Genomic DNA, 17,500 nt, shown 5'->3' on the forward strand with positions numbered 1-17,500 from the left:
TGTTGTATCGTACCTCCACAGCCATGATGATGATGGCTGCTTTCTTTTTGATTGTGGAGTTACTGGGAAGGTTGACAAGCGAATGAACTCCCATGCCTAGACTGGCAATAGGAGGGAGGTCCAGCCAATCAGGGTCGCGTATTCCACCCATACAGTCTTTAGCCATGGGATAAATGGTGCCATTACCATCCCTCAAAATGATTGGGCTCTCCTGAGGATGCAAAGGTAAGAGAGTTAAGGCAAAGGCAAAGAGAATATGCATAAAACACAAAACTGCGACTGTCTCACCTGGCCAGCAGTAAAGATGGCCACGTTACGCTCACTCTGGCCCAGAAAGGCCAGATTACTAGTGGGGAAGTGATTCTCCTGCTCGGCTTTGCCGGTGGCCAAGTCAAAGACACAGTACCGTACCCAGCTGCCCGTTTTCAACACAGCATGAACTCCTGTTGGAGCAAAGGCAACAGAGCAGTCAAGCAGACGCCCAGGGATAACGAACAACAACGTGAGATATAAGAGCAAACTATATTCACCTTTGGAGTCAACATTCACAGCTAAAATTTCAGCTTTTTCTGGGATACAAAGTTTTTTAGGAGTGCGCTGAAAACAGTCTGGAACTTTTGGCGTTCCACCAGTTTTAACAACCTGTTTAAAGGGAAAGAGAAATGTCTCAGCTTTTATTTTTCCCAACATTTAAAAACAAGTGGTTTAAATAAATAAATAAATACAACTACGAGTTTTCAAATGTAATATAAATTGTCACATATATTGTTTTATGCACATGCATTATATATGTAAAAAAAAAAAAATGTGTAATATTTATATAAGATAATACTCAATATATGTATTTATTTGAATACTACTATGTTTATATAATAATAATAATAATAAATATTTTTATACATAAAACTTTTTTTTTCAAGAAAAATATTCTATTTTCAAGCCAAACATTGTAGTTATAAAGTTTAGAATTTTTTTTTTAACAGAAAATGAGAGATTATTTTTATAGATCTCAGCTGAGGAATAAGAGTCTTATTTTCCCTTTTATTTACATTTATATATATGTCTTATAAATGCACCAAAACTGCATTTTAGACATTTAAAATCATTGGCCACTATGTGGATAAAAATCCTGTAAATGTTTTACTCAAAAAAAATAATAAATAAATATAAATTCTTTGTGACTGAAGTTAGACATTAAGATGAAGTAGGGGAGAGTAATTAACCATTACTATTTTAGTCTGGAAGGCGACTTATCCGTTAAGCACTGACTATTTAAAATCTAACTATTTCTTCATCAAAATAGCATCTTTATACAATCAATCAATGAATCAAGGTTTCAGCAATTGTAAAGGTTTCTGTAGTTTACCTGTAGCTCATCTATTCTGAGCAGGCGACAGTCTTGCAGCAGTGAGGAGGGGTCAGAGTCAGTGGGAGCTGCGCTCTGGCTGCTCACGCTGCTCGACGTCCCTGGAAATTTCACAGCAACATATGCACCATCGACTTTTAGCACCTTGAGTTCAAAAGAGAGAGCTGTTGCAAATGAGGTGTCATAGCAAAGCATCACACACACAGACAACTGACAGCAACATCACACGTCAGGAATAACAAGTACGCTTTTATAAAATGTCGCCACTGGTGATTTTGTTATAAAATCACAAAAAAATGTGGAGAAAACAGGCATGTAGTTTGGGTCTCCACTGGATCGACTTGTACGTCTGCACCCACCTTTCCCACGGGGACGTTTTTAACGTCCTCCACGAAAACGACCTCTCGTAGAGGCCACTGCTCCTCATTGACTTTCTCCTCCTCCTTTGGAGCCGGAGTTGAGCGTCTTCGCTCTGCAGTACAGCGGGAAATAAATTAGCAGCGGCAAACCACGGGGACGTTTATACCGTTCTAATTCAAGTCAGCGAATCAGGCTTATTTAAAAGATATCAGGTCGTTGCCGCTTTAACGTCCTTGGCCGTTTTCGTGGCAATTAAACGAGCCGAAACGGAATAAAAACGGAATTCAAAAGGTTTCGCCTTAGATAAAAATGCTAAAATGGTTTTAATGTTGGCTCTTAAAATGCAAAAACATTTTTGCAGAGTAATGTAATTTCACAAGCACGCGAGAAAGGCCATGAATAAAACAAACAACAGTTTTCACCAACAAACTAAATCAATCAACGCAGCACTCATCCATTAGTAAAGGGACTGCTTCATTTACGCCCATCCCAGGACATGCTTGCTTTTGCATCGTGACTAGGACAAAAATCATGGAAAAATATGTGGGGAGAAAAAAAAATAAATACGTAAAAGCGCTCAGAAAGATGATAAACTGGGTGCAATCATTAAGTAACACATTGAATTAAATGTAAAAATCAAGGACTTCAATAGTTTGTTTTATTTACAACTTATTTAAATCTTTACAGTGAAGGTTAGTTGTAAATAAAACAAACAGATTAAACGCAGTACATTAAAAAAGCCGTTTTGTGTTTTGCTGCGTAAACATTTTATTTAGATATTTGTTGTTTTATGTGGTGTTGCAGTCCCTAAACACAACGTTACTACAATGCATTATGTCTATTGACGTGCATTGTCCCGATAAAAAGAATAAACCATTTGTTACTGCCTGAATCTTTTTAATAGTGCGACAAACTCAAACTTTCTGAACGGAAATTCTTGCCGCGGTCAATATAAACCCTGTTAGCGGTCCAGTGTACATACTGTAGGGCAGAGAAGCACTGCTGGCGATGGAGGAAGTGTCACTGCATGTGGACGCCGGCGAGGGCGGAGGGCCCATTTCCGTCTTCACCAGCTCCGGCTTACTCTCCGTCCTAGCAAACGAGAACAAGCAACCGTGTTAACTGTCAGCGTAAAGGACCTCCCAGCGCGCGTCCGGTCCCAGAAGAGCGGTCGTCTCACTTGATCTCCTGCGTCTTGGTGTTCTTCTCCATGTTCTTCAGGCTCTCGGGCGAGCGGAGCTGGAAGCGGCAGCTGTCGTTCATGTTCCACACGGACTCCAGCAGAACGCCAACTTTAGGGATCCCGGCGTTAACGGAGAAGGCCACGGCACCAGCGTGATATAGAGGGTTATTCCTCAGGCACACCTACGGGAGATGAGATGTCATCACTGCCACTGGGGCAAAAATACCATGTTTCTCCACTTATTAGCTCATGCATGCTTCTGAAACGTACCAAGCTCATTACGCCATTTAAGAATAATAATGTTTTGTCAAACCAGGAATGGGTCATATGATCAAAATATCAAAATCGATTCTTATATTTAGGTTTTGATTACAACCTTTTGCACGAGACTAAAAAAAAGAACAAAACCGTAGTTAGCCTTCCTTCTATTATTTAGGCTATAATCACTAAACCGTCAGCTCAGGTCTATATAACAGGAGCGTTCGAATAAGAAACACTCCACCGTCTTCACTGTATAGCTTAAATACACAAAGTTACTCAGTCAACAGCGATGAGTGATTTTCTCTGCCTTTCGTTGTTTGATTAACATTAACGACAGACAGCAGAGGAAATTAGGCTGCCGTCACTTTAAGACCGAAACCACAAATCAAATATACTGACACACATCTGATTTCTTTTAACTGTTTGTGTTCAATCAAGACAATACCCGTTGCATTTATGTGAATACTTGACAAATTTGGCTTTTATTTTGGGCCATTTAAGCCCAATAATTGATCAAAAAAAAAAATCACACTTCGTAGCGTCGCCACAACAATATATCGTAAGCTACATAAATCAAACCAATCCTCACCTGAGTTCCTACAGTGATGTTGGGTATAGAAGAGATGCCTGCACTGGACTTTGGCTTCTTGTTCTTGGCTCTGGCCTTTTCAAGCATCTTTTTCCGCTGACTGAAAGGCACGACACCCCTGAAGGGAAAAAAGAAACTCAGGATTTATTCACGGCCCACCGGCGACACGGCTCAAACAATCAGACCCGACCCCGCCTGCTCACCACCAGTAAAGGCTGCTCTCCAGCTGGGCGCAGGTGTACAGGGCGCAGCAGTGCAGAGAGATGATACGCTCTCCCTGCAGCTCCGGAAACGTTTGTGCGCCGTGTTCTAGTTTAGCAGCGACAGTGCTCAGAGTTTCATCCACCCATGTCGCCACCTACACAGCACGGGTTAATGGAAATTTGAGATCCGAGGGCGGTTTTTGGTACCGATCTCAGCGCATACGCTTACACCGGACCTACGATTTTCTTCTCAACCACTCCCATGTAAATAAATAAGCGTCATCTACCTTGTTGCTTTCGGTGGCCACAGTGGCTCGGATGCTGTTGGCAGACAGGTGGGTGATCTTTTCATTGGTCAAGCCCAGGAAAGGGACACGAGGGTGATGTATCGAAGGATTCTACGAAAGCAAAGACGTATGAGATTCAATTCAAGCAAATCACAGTGGCAGGAATCCCTTGTTCGACGCGTTTTGCTAGTCTTACTTGTGCGTTTCTGTAAGGTTCAGGCTCATTCCACTTCCACTGGTACAGTTCACCTTTGGTACTGACGGCAACCATCTCCGAGTACAAAGCCCCAATGCTGACAAACTTAGTTACATAGTCCTGAAGAATCACACAACCAGGAAAATATAGCAACTATACAAATAAAATGTGAACATAAAGAAATCAAGCTAGTAACCTGAAGTGTAATACAAACACGCTCGCCATTAAATCAAACGATCGAGTAAGAATCTGCCTGATTAAAAAGAACACATACAGTTTAAAAGACTTATGGCAAGTTCTTAGAAAATGTAATCTGATGTTGGTTTCTGGAACTTAAGAATTAAAAGTTGGTTGAATAACTCAAAAATAATTAAATTATTCAATAAAAATTGAATTAAAAAAATAATAATAATAATAAAAAAAAAATAATAATAATAATAAAAGGTTACGGTTAACTGAAGGGAAGGAAAAAATAAATAATAATAATAATAATAATAATAATAATAATAATAATAATGTCATAAAAAGCCAAATAAGACATTAACAAAAACAAAACTTGAAAAAAATACTAATAATAATAATAATAATAATAATAGGTTACGGTTAACTGAAGGGAAGGAAAAAAAAATTAATAATAAATAATAATAATAATAATAATAATAATGTCATAAAAAGCCAAATAAGACATTATAACTGGATGTCAAGTTTTGTTTTTGTTAATCTAAATTCACGCAGTCATGACATTCACAAAATTGCCTCAGACAAGCGTAACAGTTTTACAAATAATATTTTAAAAGATCCGCTTTACTGTTTCGTTTTAAGAAATAAAATATTATACCAAAAAGGTTTTTACCTCAAATTTCAGCCTTTTAATAAGACATGGATTCAAAGAAATTAAAAACAGGTTGATCATCATTGAGCTCACCCAAAAATGTTGCTTGGGAACAAAATCAAATGTGTTGCAACCAACATTCTTGCAAATATAAATCTAAAGTAGGGATGCAACAAATGTTTAGCAAACGATATTTGGCTGATAATAGCAATTTTGAAATGAAAGAAGAAAAAAAAACAAATGTACCAAACAAAGATGAGATCAAAAAGAGGGCCACGCTAATGCAGCAAACAGGCATGCAGTGTGGAAGCATTTAAAACTGTCTGAGAAAGACGCAAGTCAATACAAGCAGCATGACATGGCCTGAAACAATTAGCAAATGAGCTGCAGAGTGCTGTGTTTTCAAACACGCACACAAACTGCATGTATTCAAACACCGCTGCAACTAACATCTTGATGAGAATCATTCATCATAAGCAGCACTGAGATCTTTCTGAAGATTTCCGCCCAAAATAAAAGCTCCATAAATGTTAGTACAGTAATTCTAATGTTCTGTAAAAGACAATTAAAAAATACAATGGCTATTAATACATTTATTATAACATCTACACGGTGTTTGAATCTGTAACAGATGTGTATGCGTGGAATAAGACTAAACAGTAAAAGTAAATTATTGGTATCTTTATTACCAAAACTATAACTCTCAGTGTAGACCGTTATGGTAGGTTTGGGGTTAGTAGAAATAATGACAAATTCTCATAGTCAGTATACTGATTATCGTGGACCCAAGTGCTAGTAGATATTAAACAGACTACTAATTTTCAGGAATATGGTTTACAGTCTACTAATGACTGCTAGCTGACATGCAATTGCTGTTAGTAGAACATCTAAAGTGGACTATTGAATTGAAATGTCACAATTTTGGTGCGTCCCTAATCTGAAGTTTCTTATTCCAGGACATCGAAGGCTTAAAGGCCCACCTTATCAGGCCACCACTGGAGCTCTTCGCCCAGAGTGACAGGGCTCTGCAGAGGCACGCTCTTCTTGTCAAGGCTGGGCTCTCCCTCGCGGCTGGTGGAGCCACGCTCCGCGTCGAAGGAGGCTCCATCCAGCCACCTCCTCTCGCGCAGCCTCAGGACCGACTCCCGCTCGCGGAGCAATTCGGAGTCTCGCTCTAGGGGGAGAAGGAGAACTGGTATGCAATAGGGTCACACCAGTGGGATAACAGTAAGCCACTCTCTGGGAAAGACCCTCGGAATAGTGAGATTTCATACAAATTACAATTAATAAGACCGTTCTAGTTAGGTCTAATTCTGATGTGCTTCTGTGACACCAACCACCAAAAACAACTGACCGTTACGTCTTAAATACGACACTGTGGTTGAAAAGGATCCACGGCCATTTAGGTAATGGTCCTTCATTTATTACACGTAAAATAGGGCTGCATATAGACACTGCACAAGCTGGCTTTGTCGGTTGGTGGGTCGCATTAGCTGGGGGGGGAAGGGGGGTGTCCAGCATTAGCTGAGTTGGATGAGCATTAACTGCAGGGTCTTATGGGTAACTGTCTGCACTGCAGGGCCTTTCGCAGAGGGCTCACTAGGGGAAACGACGACTACGACCATGCAGGACAACTGGACACGCTCTCAAAAGCACAGACACTCACACACAACACGTACATGCAGCAAGGCATCTTTGTAGGATTCGATCTCCGGAGGCTGACCGTAAGGCACTCCGTTCACAGATGCCGGTTTACGAAAACGTAATTTGGTGAAGTATGATTTGGTCTGCGTTATCAGCGTGCGATTCAAAAATACACCCCAGGATCTGACACAAACTTGCCATGTAATTAACGGCTGCATAGCAACATTGTAACCCGATGCATTATTGTTATTATTATTATTATAGAACTCGGCTGGGTCCAATTAGAAACTCATTTTAAAATGAGTTTTTAAAGTGTTGCATAATGTGACTCTTGAAGTGTATTTGAAGAGATTTATTTGTTATGAATTAGTGCTGTCAAATGATTAATCAAGAGCGCAACCAAAATAAATTGTTTGCATAATGCGTGTTCTGTATGCTTATGCATATACAAAATATTTAATAAATATGGAAATATTACCATCTATATTTATACTCGTAATTTATATTATAAATACACATTTAGTACATAAAATTTCTCTGAAATATCTACACGCATGTTTGTGCATTTATATATACACATATGTACCCAAAAAATGTTTAATTTGAGAGCGATTAATTGTCAATAATCATTTGACAGTTCTATTATGAATAATCGTTTGCTTGACCTCGGTTTCAAATCAACAGCATCTTTCATATCGGCATGAATGTGTTGTGAGTTGTGACTTCATACGTTAAAAATACAGCGTTAACGATAAACGCAGTGTTCGTGGCACATGCATTCCCACAAGTCTTGCTGAATGGCTATGCAAGCACGGCTGTGTGTTTTAGCCTTTACCTCGTGAAGAGCCGAGACGAGACAGAGAAGAGCGTCGGAAAGAGGGGTAGCCAAAGTAGCTGATGTCCTCAGAGAACATGGCGTCCGCGTCAATGATCACGCTGGGGTGAGCCGAGTGAATGTCCGCATCTAGCAGTGACATCAAGTCTTCTGCGGTGAAGGTATGAAAGGTGTTGTGAGAAAAGCTTGTTAAAGTAACACAGCCGTGACGAATCTTCCGTGTCTGTTTACCTCCAGGTAAGTAGGACTCGCTGGCCGTGTCGTCTCCGTCGTCCCCGTCCTCGTCATCTCTGCTCAGCAGGTTGTTTACAGCCAAGTTTACGTCAAGGTTTGTGCGCTGCAGCTCTCGAATGATGACACTCCTGGACTTCCCCTGGAGAACCACCTGGGCCTGGTTGGGAAAGCAAAGCCAATCAGTTATGACATGCGGGTCTGGGTCACGTCACCCCAAAATGAACTAAATATAATGAACTGAATTAATATTACACATTTTCACACTTTACTTTAAGGTGCCCTTGTTCCAGTGCAATTATAAATTGAAGTACAGAGTAATATTAAATCACATATACGGCTTGGGTTTGGTTTACGGTTACTTGCATGTAATTATGCAGAGTTTATTGATATTATAATTGCAAGTGCATGTAACGGGTATAACAAAGAACCCTTACATATAAAGTGTTACCTTAAAAACCTAGTTTTCACTTTATACATTTAATTATTTTGTATAACTGCATAAAGGCCAATTTTATTGGAAACATCTTTAGCTATTATAAATATATATATATATATATATAAAAATGCATGCAAAACCAAACAAGGCTTGAAAAATTTTGTTTTATAATTTAAAGCCACGCTTTAAAGCCACGATTATATTAATGTGAAAAGCTGTATGAATTTTGTAGTATTTATACCTCAAACCCTTTACACACGTTTAGATTATTATCTTAATATTTTCAAAATTATTTTTATTAGGTTACATAGTGACATTTATATTTTAAACCTTTACACCATGATCAGCACGCTTTTATATTTGTTAAAAAAAATAGTTTAATACATTTGTTTTGCTATATTGTACAAAATTGCAGTTTTTATACTCCAGCCTTCACAGAGAACAGCATGCACGAAACAGAACAAACGCAAGCAACAATAATCTTCAAAATAATTGAATAATTAGTGTCAGCCCTAGGTGTGTTGCTAAATGACAAAAAAAATATTTTAGCTTTGTTTTTATTATTATTTCAGTTGTCTAAAAGCTTAAAATGCTAAGAGATTCTCAACAGAGTATAAAGTTCCGTTATATAAAAAGCTGAATAATATTCAGTCATTACATGGAACTTATTAAGCAGAACTATGGCAAGCACATCCAACTTAAACAGTAAAAACATCAGGAATGTGGAACAGGCTCCCGAAGCGAGTGTTACCTGAGAGATGAGCTCCTCTGGGATGACGGATGCTGGAATTACGGGCTGTGGCTGACTGCCCAGCAGGCCTGAGCCTCGATCTCTGCCAGTGCGGATCACGCGGGTCTGTCTGCGTGAATCACGGGCTGCTGTGGAGGACCGGCCTGAAGATCCTCCTCCTCCGGCACCTCCTCCTCCTCCTCCACCCCCTCCGCTCCCGCTGCCGCCTCCCGCGCCTCCGCCGCTGCTGCCTCCACCTCCGCTGCCACCGCCATTTACTCCTGAACTCCAGCGGCTCCTGCCAGGCACAGACACGATCGGTATCACTACACGGCCGTTCTCTCTGCAGCTAATATTAACAGCCCTCTTTGTAGGACTAGTCTTGTGAACGTGAGAGAATCTAACGCAGTGATTTAATCAGTTAAAAGTGAACCATTTACTCAAATGCTAACTGAGTAATGCTAGCATCAGTAATTATGCAAGTGTGTGTCTGATAATATATACAATCAACATCTTACACAATAGATTTGACTGTTTATTGTATATATGCGCGTGTATATTGTTCTATACGATAATATAAGATTACATAATATATAAATATTACTGCATGTTACTGGGCATATTAATACTTAAAATATTGTTCCCTGTTCATTTAGTAAGAAACTTGATAATGTTCTTCCCTGTATTTTATTTGAATTGTTTTACGTTTAAACCTACAATGGCTAGTGTAAATATATACTGTACATTTTATGTAATAATTGTAAATTTAAAAAAAAAAAAAAAAATGTATATATGATTACATAAAATGTACAGTGTGTATCTATCTATCTATAAACAAATACTGCTGATTATGACTGTTTTTGTATACTGGTTAATAGGATTTTTTTTTATATATATACACATTTCTCTCAATATACACACAAAAACACTTCAAACTACTTTTATTATCTCAACCTATTAATATTTTACTACTAATAATTGAATCTCGCCAAAAATGTTGCACAGCTCCAACAAGCACACTTTAGAAAAAACATTAAATGAGAGTTTGCTTTCTTCTGTAACACTTCACAATAAAGGAGCCATCTGTTAACAGTTAATGCAATAATTAACAACGAAGACTGCATTTATTACATTTATTATTTATTGGTTAATAAAAATGGAGTCGTTCATCGTTTGTTCATGTTAACTAATGTTTAACAAAACTTGTGATTTTAATAATGCATTAATAAAAGCATTATTATGGCTAAAATTAAAGTATAGTTGATGTAGTTAGCTAATGACCTTATTGTAAAGTGTTACCATTTCACCTTAGTGATTATCCCACATTAAATAAACATGTTTTTGGAAAAAGGTCTGTAGTGTGAATATTCTCAGGCAGGGATTTTAATGCATGCAAACAAAACGGCAAAATCATCTTTAAAAGGTTTCTTATGACCCAAGGCAGCACTGCACGAGTGCCTGCCAACGTTACCTGATGGCTGCATTTCTCATAGCCCTGCCACAACTTACCCAAGGGTGTTGCCTGCCAGTCTGCCCAGTGTGTCAGAACCAGACAGGAACCAGGGCGGATCACTAGTCCTGCCTGGCCTGGAGCTCCTTCCTGCCCCTGAGACACTGCTCAACTTTGAACTGGAAACAAAAGATGGGAGATCAGTTACAAACCTATAGTCCCACATGTGGGACCATCACAGAGCCTGGAGAGCCCAGGCCTACGAGCCAATTGGCCTCTCGTACCGTGGGGCGACTAACATGGCAACACCCTTGGGAATCAGAACTGACTGCAGCTCATTCCTCAGGCAAGAGCTGTAGGAAAGGCTGGCAGGGAACTGCTAAAGATTTCCCCTAAATCATGTGCCATCATGCCCGCTAAATAGTTCTGTCATATGCAAACACAGGACTGCTTGAGGTTCGCAAGAGGGGATTTTCGCTGCTGCAACATGGCTAGGATCCCAAAAACAACACAAAAAGAAGAACCCACCTCCTCAGTTCGAACAAAAAAAATATGCACAAACGAACCACTGCAATAAGCAAAGCGGTCATCATGAGCACAAGTCATTTTTGCAGTTTACTTTCAATAAATGGTCTTTTCGTGCTCCCTGCAAGTACAAATCGAGTTAATGTACTTTTAGGGCTTAAATGAAAAGTGTTTAGATGAGGTAGTGCTGTGACATGCTTGCATGTGTATTTGGTTTTCACCATTTCAGCAATAAAACAACACTGCTGATAAATCCAGAGCAAAAAAAATAAATAAATGGCCATGCCTTTATAAAATGTTCTGAAGCCTGGGGATTCAGACTGACTGAGTTCCTACCGTTTCATCACTAAGAGTTTAATGCAAGCACATTTTCCCATGCAACCGTAAGGCTGCATCTTTGGAATAATTGCATCATTATATATAGCATTCATATTTAAGTATATTTACACTACACTAGCAAAAAAAAAAATAATAATAATAATCAGTACGTTTTTACTCCAAAGCCCACAATACAACCTTTAATCATATAAGGTGAGAAACGCTGGGGGGTAAGTTCAGCGCACTTGAAATAGAATTAAGATAAACAATGCATAAACGCAGGTATTATAACCAGAATGGACAGATCTAGGTTATTTCGCATGCCGACTCATACATGCATTTTCCATGTATCAAACAGGTGTATTCATTTCTCACCCATCATTGCCATCGGGCTTGCCGAGTTCCAGTCGGTCGGGCTGGACGGCAAAGTTTATCCTGCAGATACGTCCATCCTGAAACAAAAGAACGGGTCATTTTCTGCATAGCAAACTGCTCTGGAACAACATCAGTACCAGCAAACGCAGTAATGTTCATATTAGGGATGGAATGATTACAGTTTGATAAATCGTTTAAACCGTATTTGTTTACTGCGATTTCAACAACTGCGGATAAATAAATACCGTCCAGAATAAAACGTTTTTAAATAAGTCTTGTGTGTCCAAAGCAGCTTTCAAAGCAGATCTGTTTTGTGTAAAAACGCAGAAGCAAGCTGGGAGGGTTAATTAAAAAAAAAAAAAAAAAAAAAAGTGCTTACGTGATTGTTTTTGTTCATTTTAAATACAAAACCTGAACTTGTATGAAATTATTCAGGTTTTAGTGCTTTTCGATCATTTGCAGCACACTTTAACGATAGCATTATAATTTAGGTCATCATGATGGTGATAAGAAATGACATCTAATTCGTAAATTATTGCTTTAAAAACACATAAAACACTTTCAAAAGCCTGAAATAACGCACGATATAAAGTAACAGAGCTGCATAATAAAGGTTACCTCAAGGAGAAATCCAGCATGATTTGGTCCAACCACACACTGCTTAAGTTTGGCCTGCTCCAATGGAATAAGGTGTGGATGACTACCGTGTGGAGAGAGAGTAATGTTAGTCAAGTGTTTTCACAAAACCCAATCCTTCATTGATGTGGAAAGAACTCGAAAAGCGCGGGGCTTAAAAGGCAAACGCTTGGTAAAACATACCTGTTACAGTTGTATTTGTTGAGCTTTTCCGACACTTCGCGGAGCCTGTAAGAAACAAAGGAATGTGACGTTCTGGGCTCGTAAAACGGGCAATGTCTAAAGTAAATACAATCATAGAATAATAACGTTCGCGCCACTTTATCAAAGGCGAAGCTGAATGTAGAGAGTCATCATTTATACTGGCTTGAGCAATGGCCAACACCTCTGAACAGAAACTGGCCAAAACCCTGGCAGGAGAGAGGATGACTATTATGGTTTGAATAAAGGAAAACTGTAGGAGATGGAAGAAAAAGTGAGGAACCGATCACATTTCATGGTCAGGAAAAAAAAAAAAAAAAAACAATTGGCCTTGTGGGTCATTTTACCTTGTGGGCATTTTACACTTATTCCTTTCATGATTAAATACTAATAATTCTTTAATATCCATATGCATAACGCATCTGGAAAAAAACATTATCAAAAACAACTTAATCATAATAATGACTGGTCACTATTCAGTTCACAAACAAATGACACTTCTAAAAAAATACATGCATAGATTTGTAATGCTTTTGACTCAAAATAGTACAGCAAAATATTGAGGCTAAATTAGTTATTTGCAAAATGCAACCAACATTTATGATTTCTTGAAGTAGCTAAATTGGCCGTAAAAGTGAGCTTATTTATACAAAGATCAGTAAAAATCTCAACATATGCATCTGCTATAATAATGCCACAGAAGAGAAGCATACAACAAACGTAAAACTCAATTTGGTACAAAATGCAACAATGAAAGGGAATATGTGAGACTCTTCATATGATTTAATTGTCCGTGCACCAAGATAACAGCGTTTAAAACCAATAACTAGGTATGAAAATAAAGAGATTTTTTAGGACAAACAAGCAGATATAAAAACAAATGCATACAATTTCCGCCAAGAAACCTTGGGCATGAGTGCACCGGGGACAAAGAACACACTTGGAAGGACACGTGGTGCAGCAGCGTAGCTTTCATACGAGTCAATGCAGATGCACAGCAGACAGCGACATATGAAGAAAGATGTGATTCTTATGGCAGCATGCAAACCGTTCCAAATTGGCTGATGAAAAAAAGATTTCTCTCAGACGCCGGCCAACTTTAGTCCTTCAAGCTCTTCTTGGACAAAAAGTGTGTCATAAAGCAGCTGTAAAACTGTACAAATGGCCGCATACCAAAATCTAGCACGCTGCCCAGATAGTCAGCATTCTAAAGCACCATAAACTTTTTGTTTAGAGAACTTAAGACACGGTTTATACGGTACACTCCAAACAAGTCCCTTATGAGGGTTTTATTTCAGCTAGGATGCTCACTTGCTAGGCAGCTCACTGGGTTTTGGAACGGAGCCAATGTTTTGCTTGGTATACTTGGCACACTAGTACAGCAACATGCCTACAGCAGCAACTGAACAACGATAAGCGACAGAGACGACTTCAGAGCACAACTGATGTTCACAAACGATAAGTTATTTTTCAAATGACACATCACACACAACCATCTAATCCTATCAGTAAGGTCTTCCGATTCTCATCTCATTTCAATGCAAGCAATCCTGAACCACTACGGGACTTCTTTCAGGACTTTACTCAGTATGAAAACAAGAGAAAAGTCCTGAAAATAAAATAAATCAACAACATCAATATGCTCTCCTACGACACTATGATGCATGGCACAAGTACTATATCAGCAGGGAAATATTGCCAAAAATTGGGCATAATGCAAGCACAAGCCTTTTAATGCATGCACTTTATGATACAGACTAAAAAGCTGAAGATCGGTGACATCATACTGCAATGTGCACAGAGAATATTTGTGCACGGCAGCAGTCTAATGCTGAATCCAGCACGAAGGGGACACGTGTGCAGAAAGGTCCCTCGTTTCCTGTCAACACAGCGCAGCAGAAAAGCCTTCAAGTCACGGCTCATTATTGCCGGACACATCAGCAGACAATGAAGGATGGAGGTCTCCGAGCACGTGCTGAAACGTTAATGACTAGTGCAAGTATACATCCGTTTCTGGGGATGACGGATAATAATGCACAGGACAGCCAAACCATAGCGGCAAGAACATGATAACATCTAGGACATCAAGCACACAAACTAAATGGCTCAAAATTGGCATGCTTTTCCCTTTTGATGTGTAGTATGACAAACACGGCTCATAACACACACATTAAATCACATAAGCAACATTTCCACGCACTAATTAAACAAACGGCTTACAATTCTTTATTAGCTAGAGTATCAATTGCCTAAATAGCACCGTTTATCATAAAGAGAAGCGGCAAAAGTGTTATTAAACTACTAAATTGCTCTACTTCTGACTGATTCACTCTCACAGCCTTCTCCGTTCTGACGGTTTCAGAACAAATATTTTGGCACTTCTGTTATCGATATAAAAGATCGCCATCGACAGACGTAAACGGAGCATCCGTCAGTTGAAACTATTTTAAAAGCGAAGCACGGCACCGCGTTGATCTGATCTCGGTTCACCGTAAATGAGGTTTCAATGTCCATTTAGGACATTTTTGGCCGTTAAATCACAGACTTCACAACAATTTTGCGAACGGTGGACAGCATTTTGTTACATTTGCAACAAAACTATTCTTTAAAATCCGTTTTCACTGAAGCCGTAGTCCTCTGCAAAAACAAAAACCCAAAGCAAAAAAAAAATTAAGACGAGCAATTTTACTAAATACACATTTAACTGAAACTCATGAAATCAGAATCGTTGACTATTGTGGGTACATTTACATAAAAAGTAATTAACACACTTATAACTGATACTTATTTTATTTTTCAATGTAGCTGTATTTCAGTAACGAAAATAAGATACAACTATTATTCTATTAAAATTGTTTGGCTGTCTAAAAACATCAATGTGAACGTGATCAAATGTGATGTGATATATATATATATATATTTTTTTTTTTTTTTTTAATCTGTCACCCTTGCTTTAATGGCTGCCATGTATAGTTGTTATGAGGCTGCTCTTACAAAACGGATGACAAAATAAGCATTTTAAGGGATTTAAGTAAACTACAGCGGGGGAAAACCAACACACAGCTTTAAAACACCATTTAACCAACAGGAGAAGGCAAAGAGACACCCATTTTGTCCAAGGATGCTTTCAATGTTACTAGCCACGGATTCCTCATGCAGCTGTCATCAAACATAACAACCACCTCCATCACCAACTATCTGCAACCATTTTGACTAGTCAAGTTAAAGAAATGTAGTTCATAACATTTCAGGAAATGTAACGTCGCGAAAAGAGACCGCGGTTAGGTTGTAACGGCAGCATTCGGAATTACATTTCTACGTCTTGGGGGGCGGAAAAATAAATAACGCATAGCATGAAACCCAAACAATTCTTTATCTAAATCACCCGCAGCTCAAAAGATCGCGTCTTCGCGTTTATAGACAAGTGCTCAAATTTAATTGCTCGGCCCCGGATGTGAAACGGACCAGAAGGACAAACGTCAAAACACGTTCGACGCGAGTTGTGGAGCGATTTCCACCAACTTTACGCGGATAAATTAATTAAACGGATGAGCTCGCGCAGTGCTAAAGGCTAACCGGCTAACCTGAGAGGATTTTTATTCGGCCGTTCTCGTCGCATCCAGTCGGCGCATCGTAAAAAAACACGAGTTGGGTGTAATAAATAAAGCGTGCGTTTAAAATAAAAGCCGTCGTTTGACGTGTAAAAGCGTAAATTTATCGCAGTTCCCTCTCTTTTCGCCTCCCCATCCCCCAACCCGCATTGTGTCTCCAGTCAGCCGGGCCTCGTTATTTTTAGACCCAAATGTCCAACCTTGAGCCCCTGCAGCAGACATAAAACACCCCAGATGTCTTGTTAACAATCTTTAAACGCGCTTTCACCTCATCCAGAGGCGAACGCATATCGCAAACCGCTTCTTTCTTATAAATACCTGTCATTTAGTTGGTCTTCGGTCCCGGGTAACGGGTGGACCACGAAGTGAATGGACGTCATGGGCTCGGTCCAGAGTAAATGATTTTGCGGGGGGCTTTTCTCTTTTCTTTAGGGGTTAGGTTCGAGAACGTGTGTTTTCTTCGCCGAGCGCAACCGAAGAGCTGAAATATACAACCTCCTCATCCACATGCCGCCATCTTAACTCTGTTTAAGCTTCTTTGGGTCTGTTGGGGAGGATGCGCGTGTAACGGCGGCGCTGATTGGTTGAGAGGCAGCATGTGTCGGCGGCGCGGATTGGTTGGAGGGGATAAAGGCAGGGGAGGGGCCGGGGCTCCCAGGTCATTTCCCATGTGTTGTCATTGTGTTGGCGGCGAGCGATCTGCGTGTCATTGTAGTAAATATACGACTCTTATCTGCATTCAGTCACGATACGAAGCTCTCCTTTGGCTGCTTTGCAGTTTGAATTGATATTAGATGATCAGGCTTTTCATACTTCCGAGGCACAAAGTCTAGGCCTTGCCGGAGCCCCTGAGACATGATGCTTTGTGGTGTGTGTTTGCACCCATAGGGAAAAAAAGCAATGATGTCATGCCCGTCTGCCTTGCAAACACCTCTTCCACCTGCATCTGTGCTTTGCATGAATGTTAAGAAATTATGTTTCAGAAAATGTAAAAGCTGACGCTCTGTTAAGGCCTGTTTGAAGAGCGTTTTTTTATTTTTTCGTCTATCAAGAAATGCATTTTCTAAATGCAGGCAACTTACAAAGGCCCCGGTGCTTAAAATAATAGCAAAGACTCTAAGGAGATTTTTGCTAGTTGTGAAAATCGTGACAGAATTGGGTCATTTGGACCTTTTTAATGCGGATTCGACACCCTTTCTGTTGTTGTGATGTTAATGGGACATGGGGA

The 17,500-nt window shown here is 39.5% G+C and overlaps 1 protein-coding gene across 7 annotated transcripts in view; it reads right to left on the reverse strand.

Annotated features, from left to right (window-relative positions):
* The window catches only part of ubr5 (ubiquitin protein ligase E3 component n-recognin 5), a 46,815-nt gene extending 30,003 nt beyond the window's left edge, over positions 1–16,812 (reverse strand). For 4 of the 7 annotated variants that reach the window (XM_043261918.1, XM_043261920.1, XM_043261917.1 and 1 more), the window contains exons 1-20: positions 16,591–16,812; positions 12,644–12,688; positions 12,443–12,524; positions 11,825–11,901; positions 10,666–10,785; positions 9,178–9,454; positions 7,988–8,147; positions 7,757–7,906; positions 6,258–6,469; positions 4,446–4,565; positions 4,250–4,360; positions 3,963–4,117; positions 3,760–3,877; positions 2,907–3,091; positions 2,709–2,818; positions 1,726–1,838; positions 1,367–1,510; positions 531–642; positions 289–443; positions 14–211 (exon numbers count right to left, since the gene is read on the reverse strand). In XM_043261918.1, coding sequence (XP_043117853.1) covers positions 14–211; positions 289–443; positions 531–642; positions 1,367–1,510; positions 1,726–1,838; positions 2,709–2,818; positions 2,907–3,091; positions 3,760–3,877; positions 3,963–4,117; positions 4,250–4,360; positions 4,446–4,565; positions 6,258–6,469; positions 7,757–7,906; positions 7,988–8,147; positions 9,178–9,454; positions 10,666–10,785; positions 11,825–11,901; positions 12,443–12,524; positions 12,644–12,688; positions 16,591–16,652 — 2,706 coding nt within the window. In that variant the 5' untranslated portion in view covers positions 16,653–16,812. The remainder of the gene's footprint in view (positions 1–13; positions 212–288; positions 444–530; positions 643–1,366; positions 1,511–1,725; positions 1,839–2,708; positions 2,819–2,906; positions 3,092–3,759; positions 3,878–3,962; positions 4,118–4,249; positions 4,361–4,445; positions 4,566–6,257; positions 6,470–7,756; positions 7,907–7,987; positions 8,148–9,177; positions 9,455–10,665; positions 10,786–11,824; positions 11,902–12,442; positions 12,525–12,643; positions 12,689–16,590) is intronic. The other 3 variants (XM_043261919.1, XM_043261921.1, XM_043261922.1) reach the window with 3 other exon arrangements.
* Between the last annotated feature and the right edge of the window lie 688 nt (positions 16,813–17,500).

Source organism: Puntigrus tetrazona, chromosome 16 (assembly GCF_018831695.1).
Source record: "Puntigrus tetrazona isolate hp1 chromosome 16, ASM1883169v1, whole genome shotgun sequence".
In the NCBI taxonomy this organism is placed as follows: Eukaryota; Metazoa; Chordata; class Actinopteri; order Cypriniformes; family Cyprinidae; genus Puntigrus; species Puntigrus tetrazona.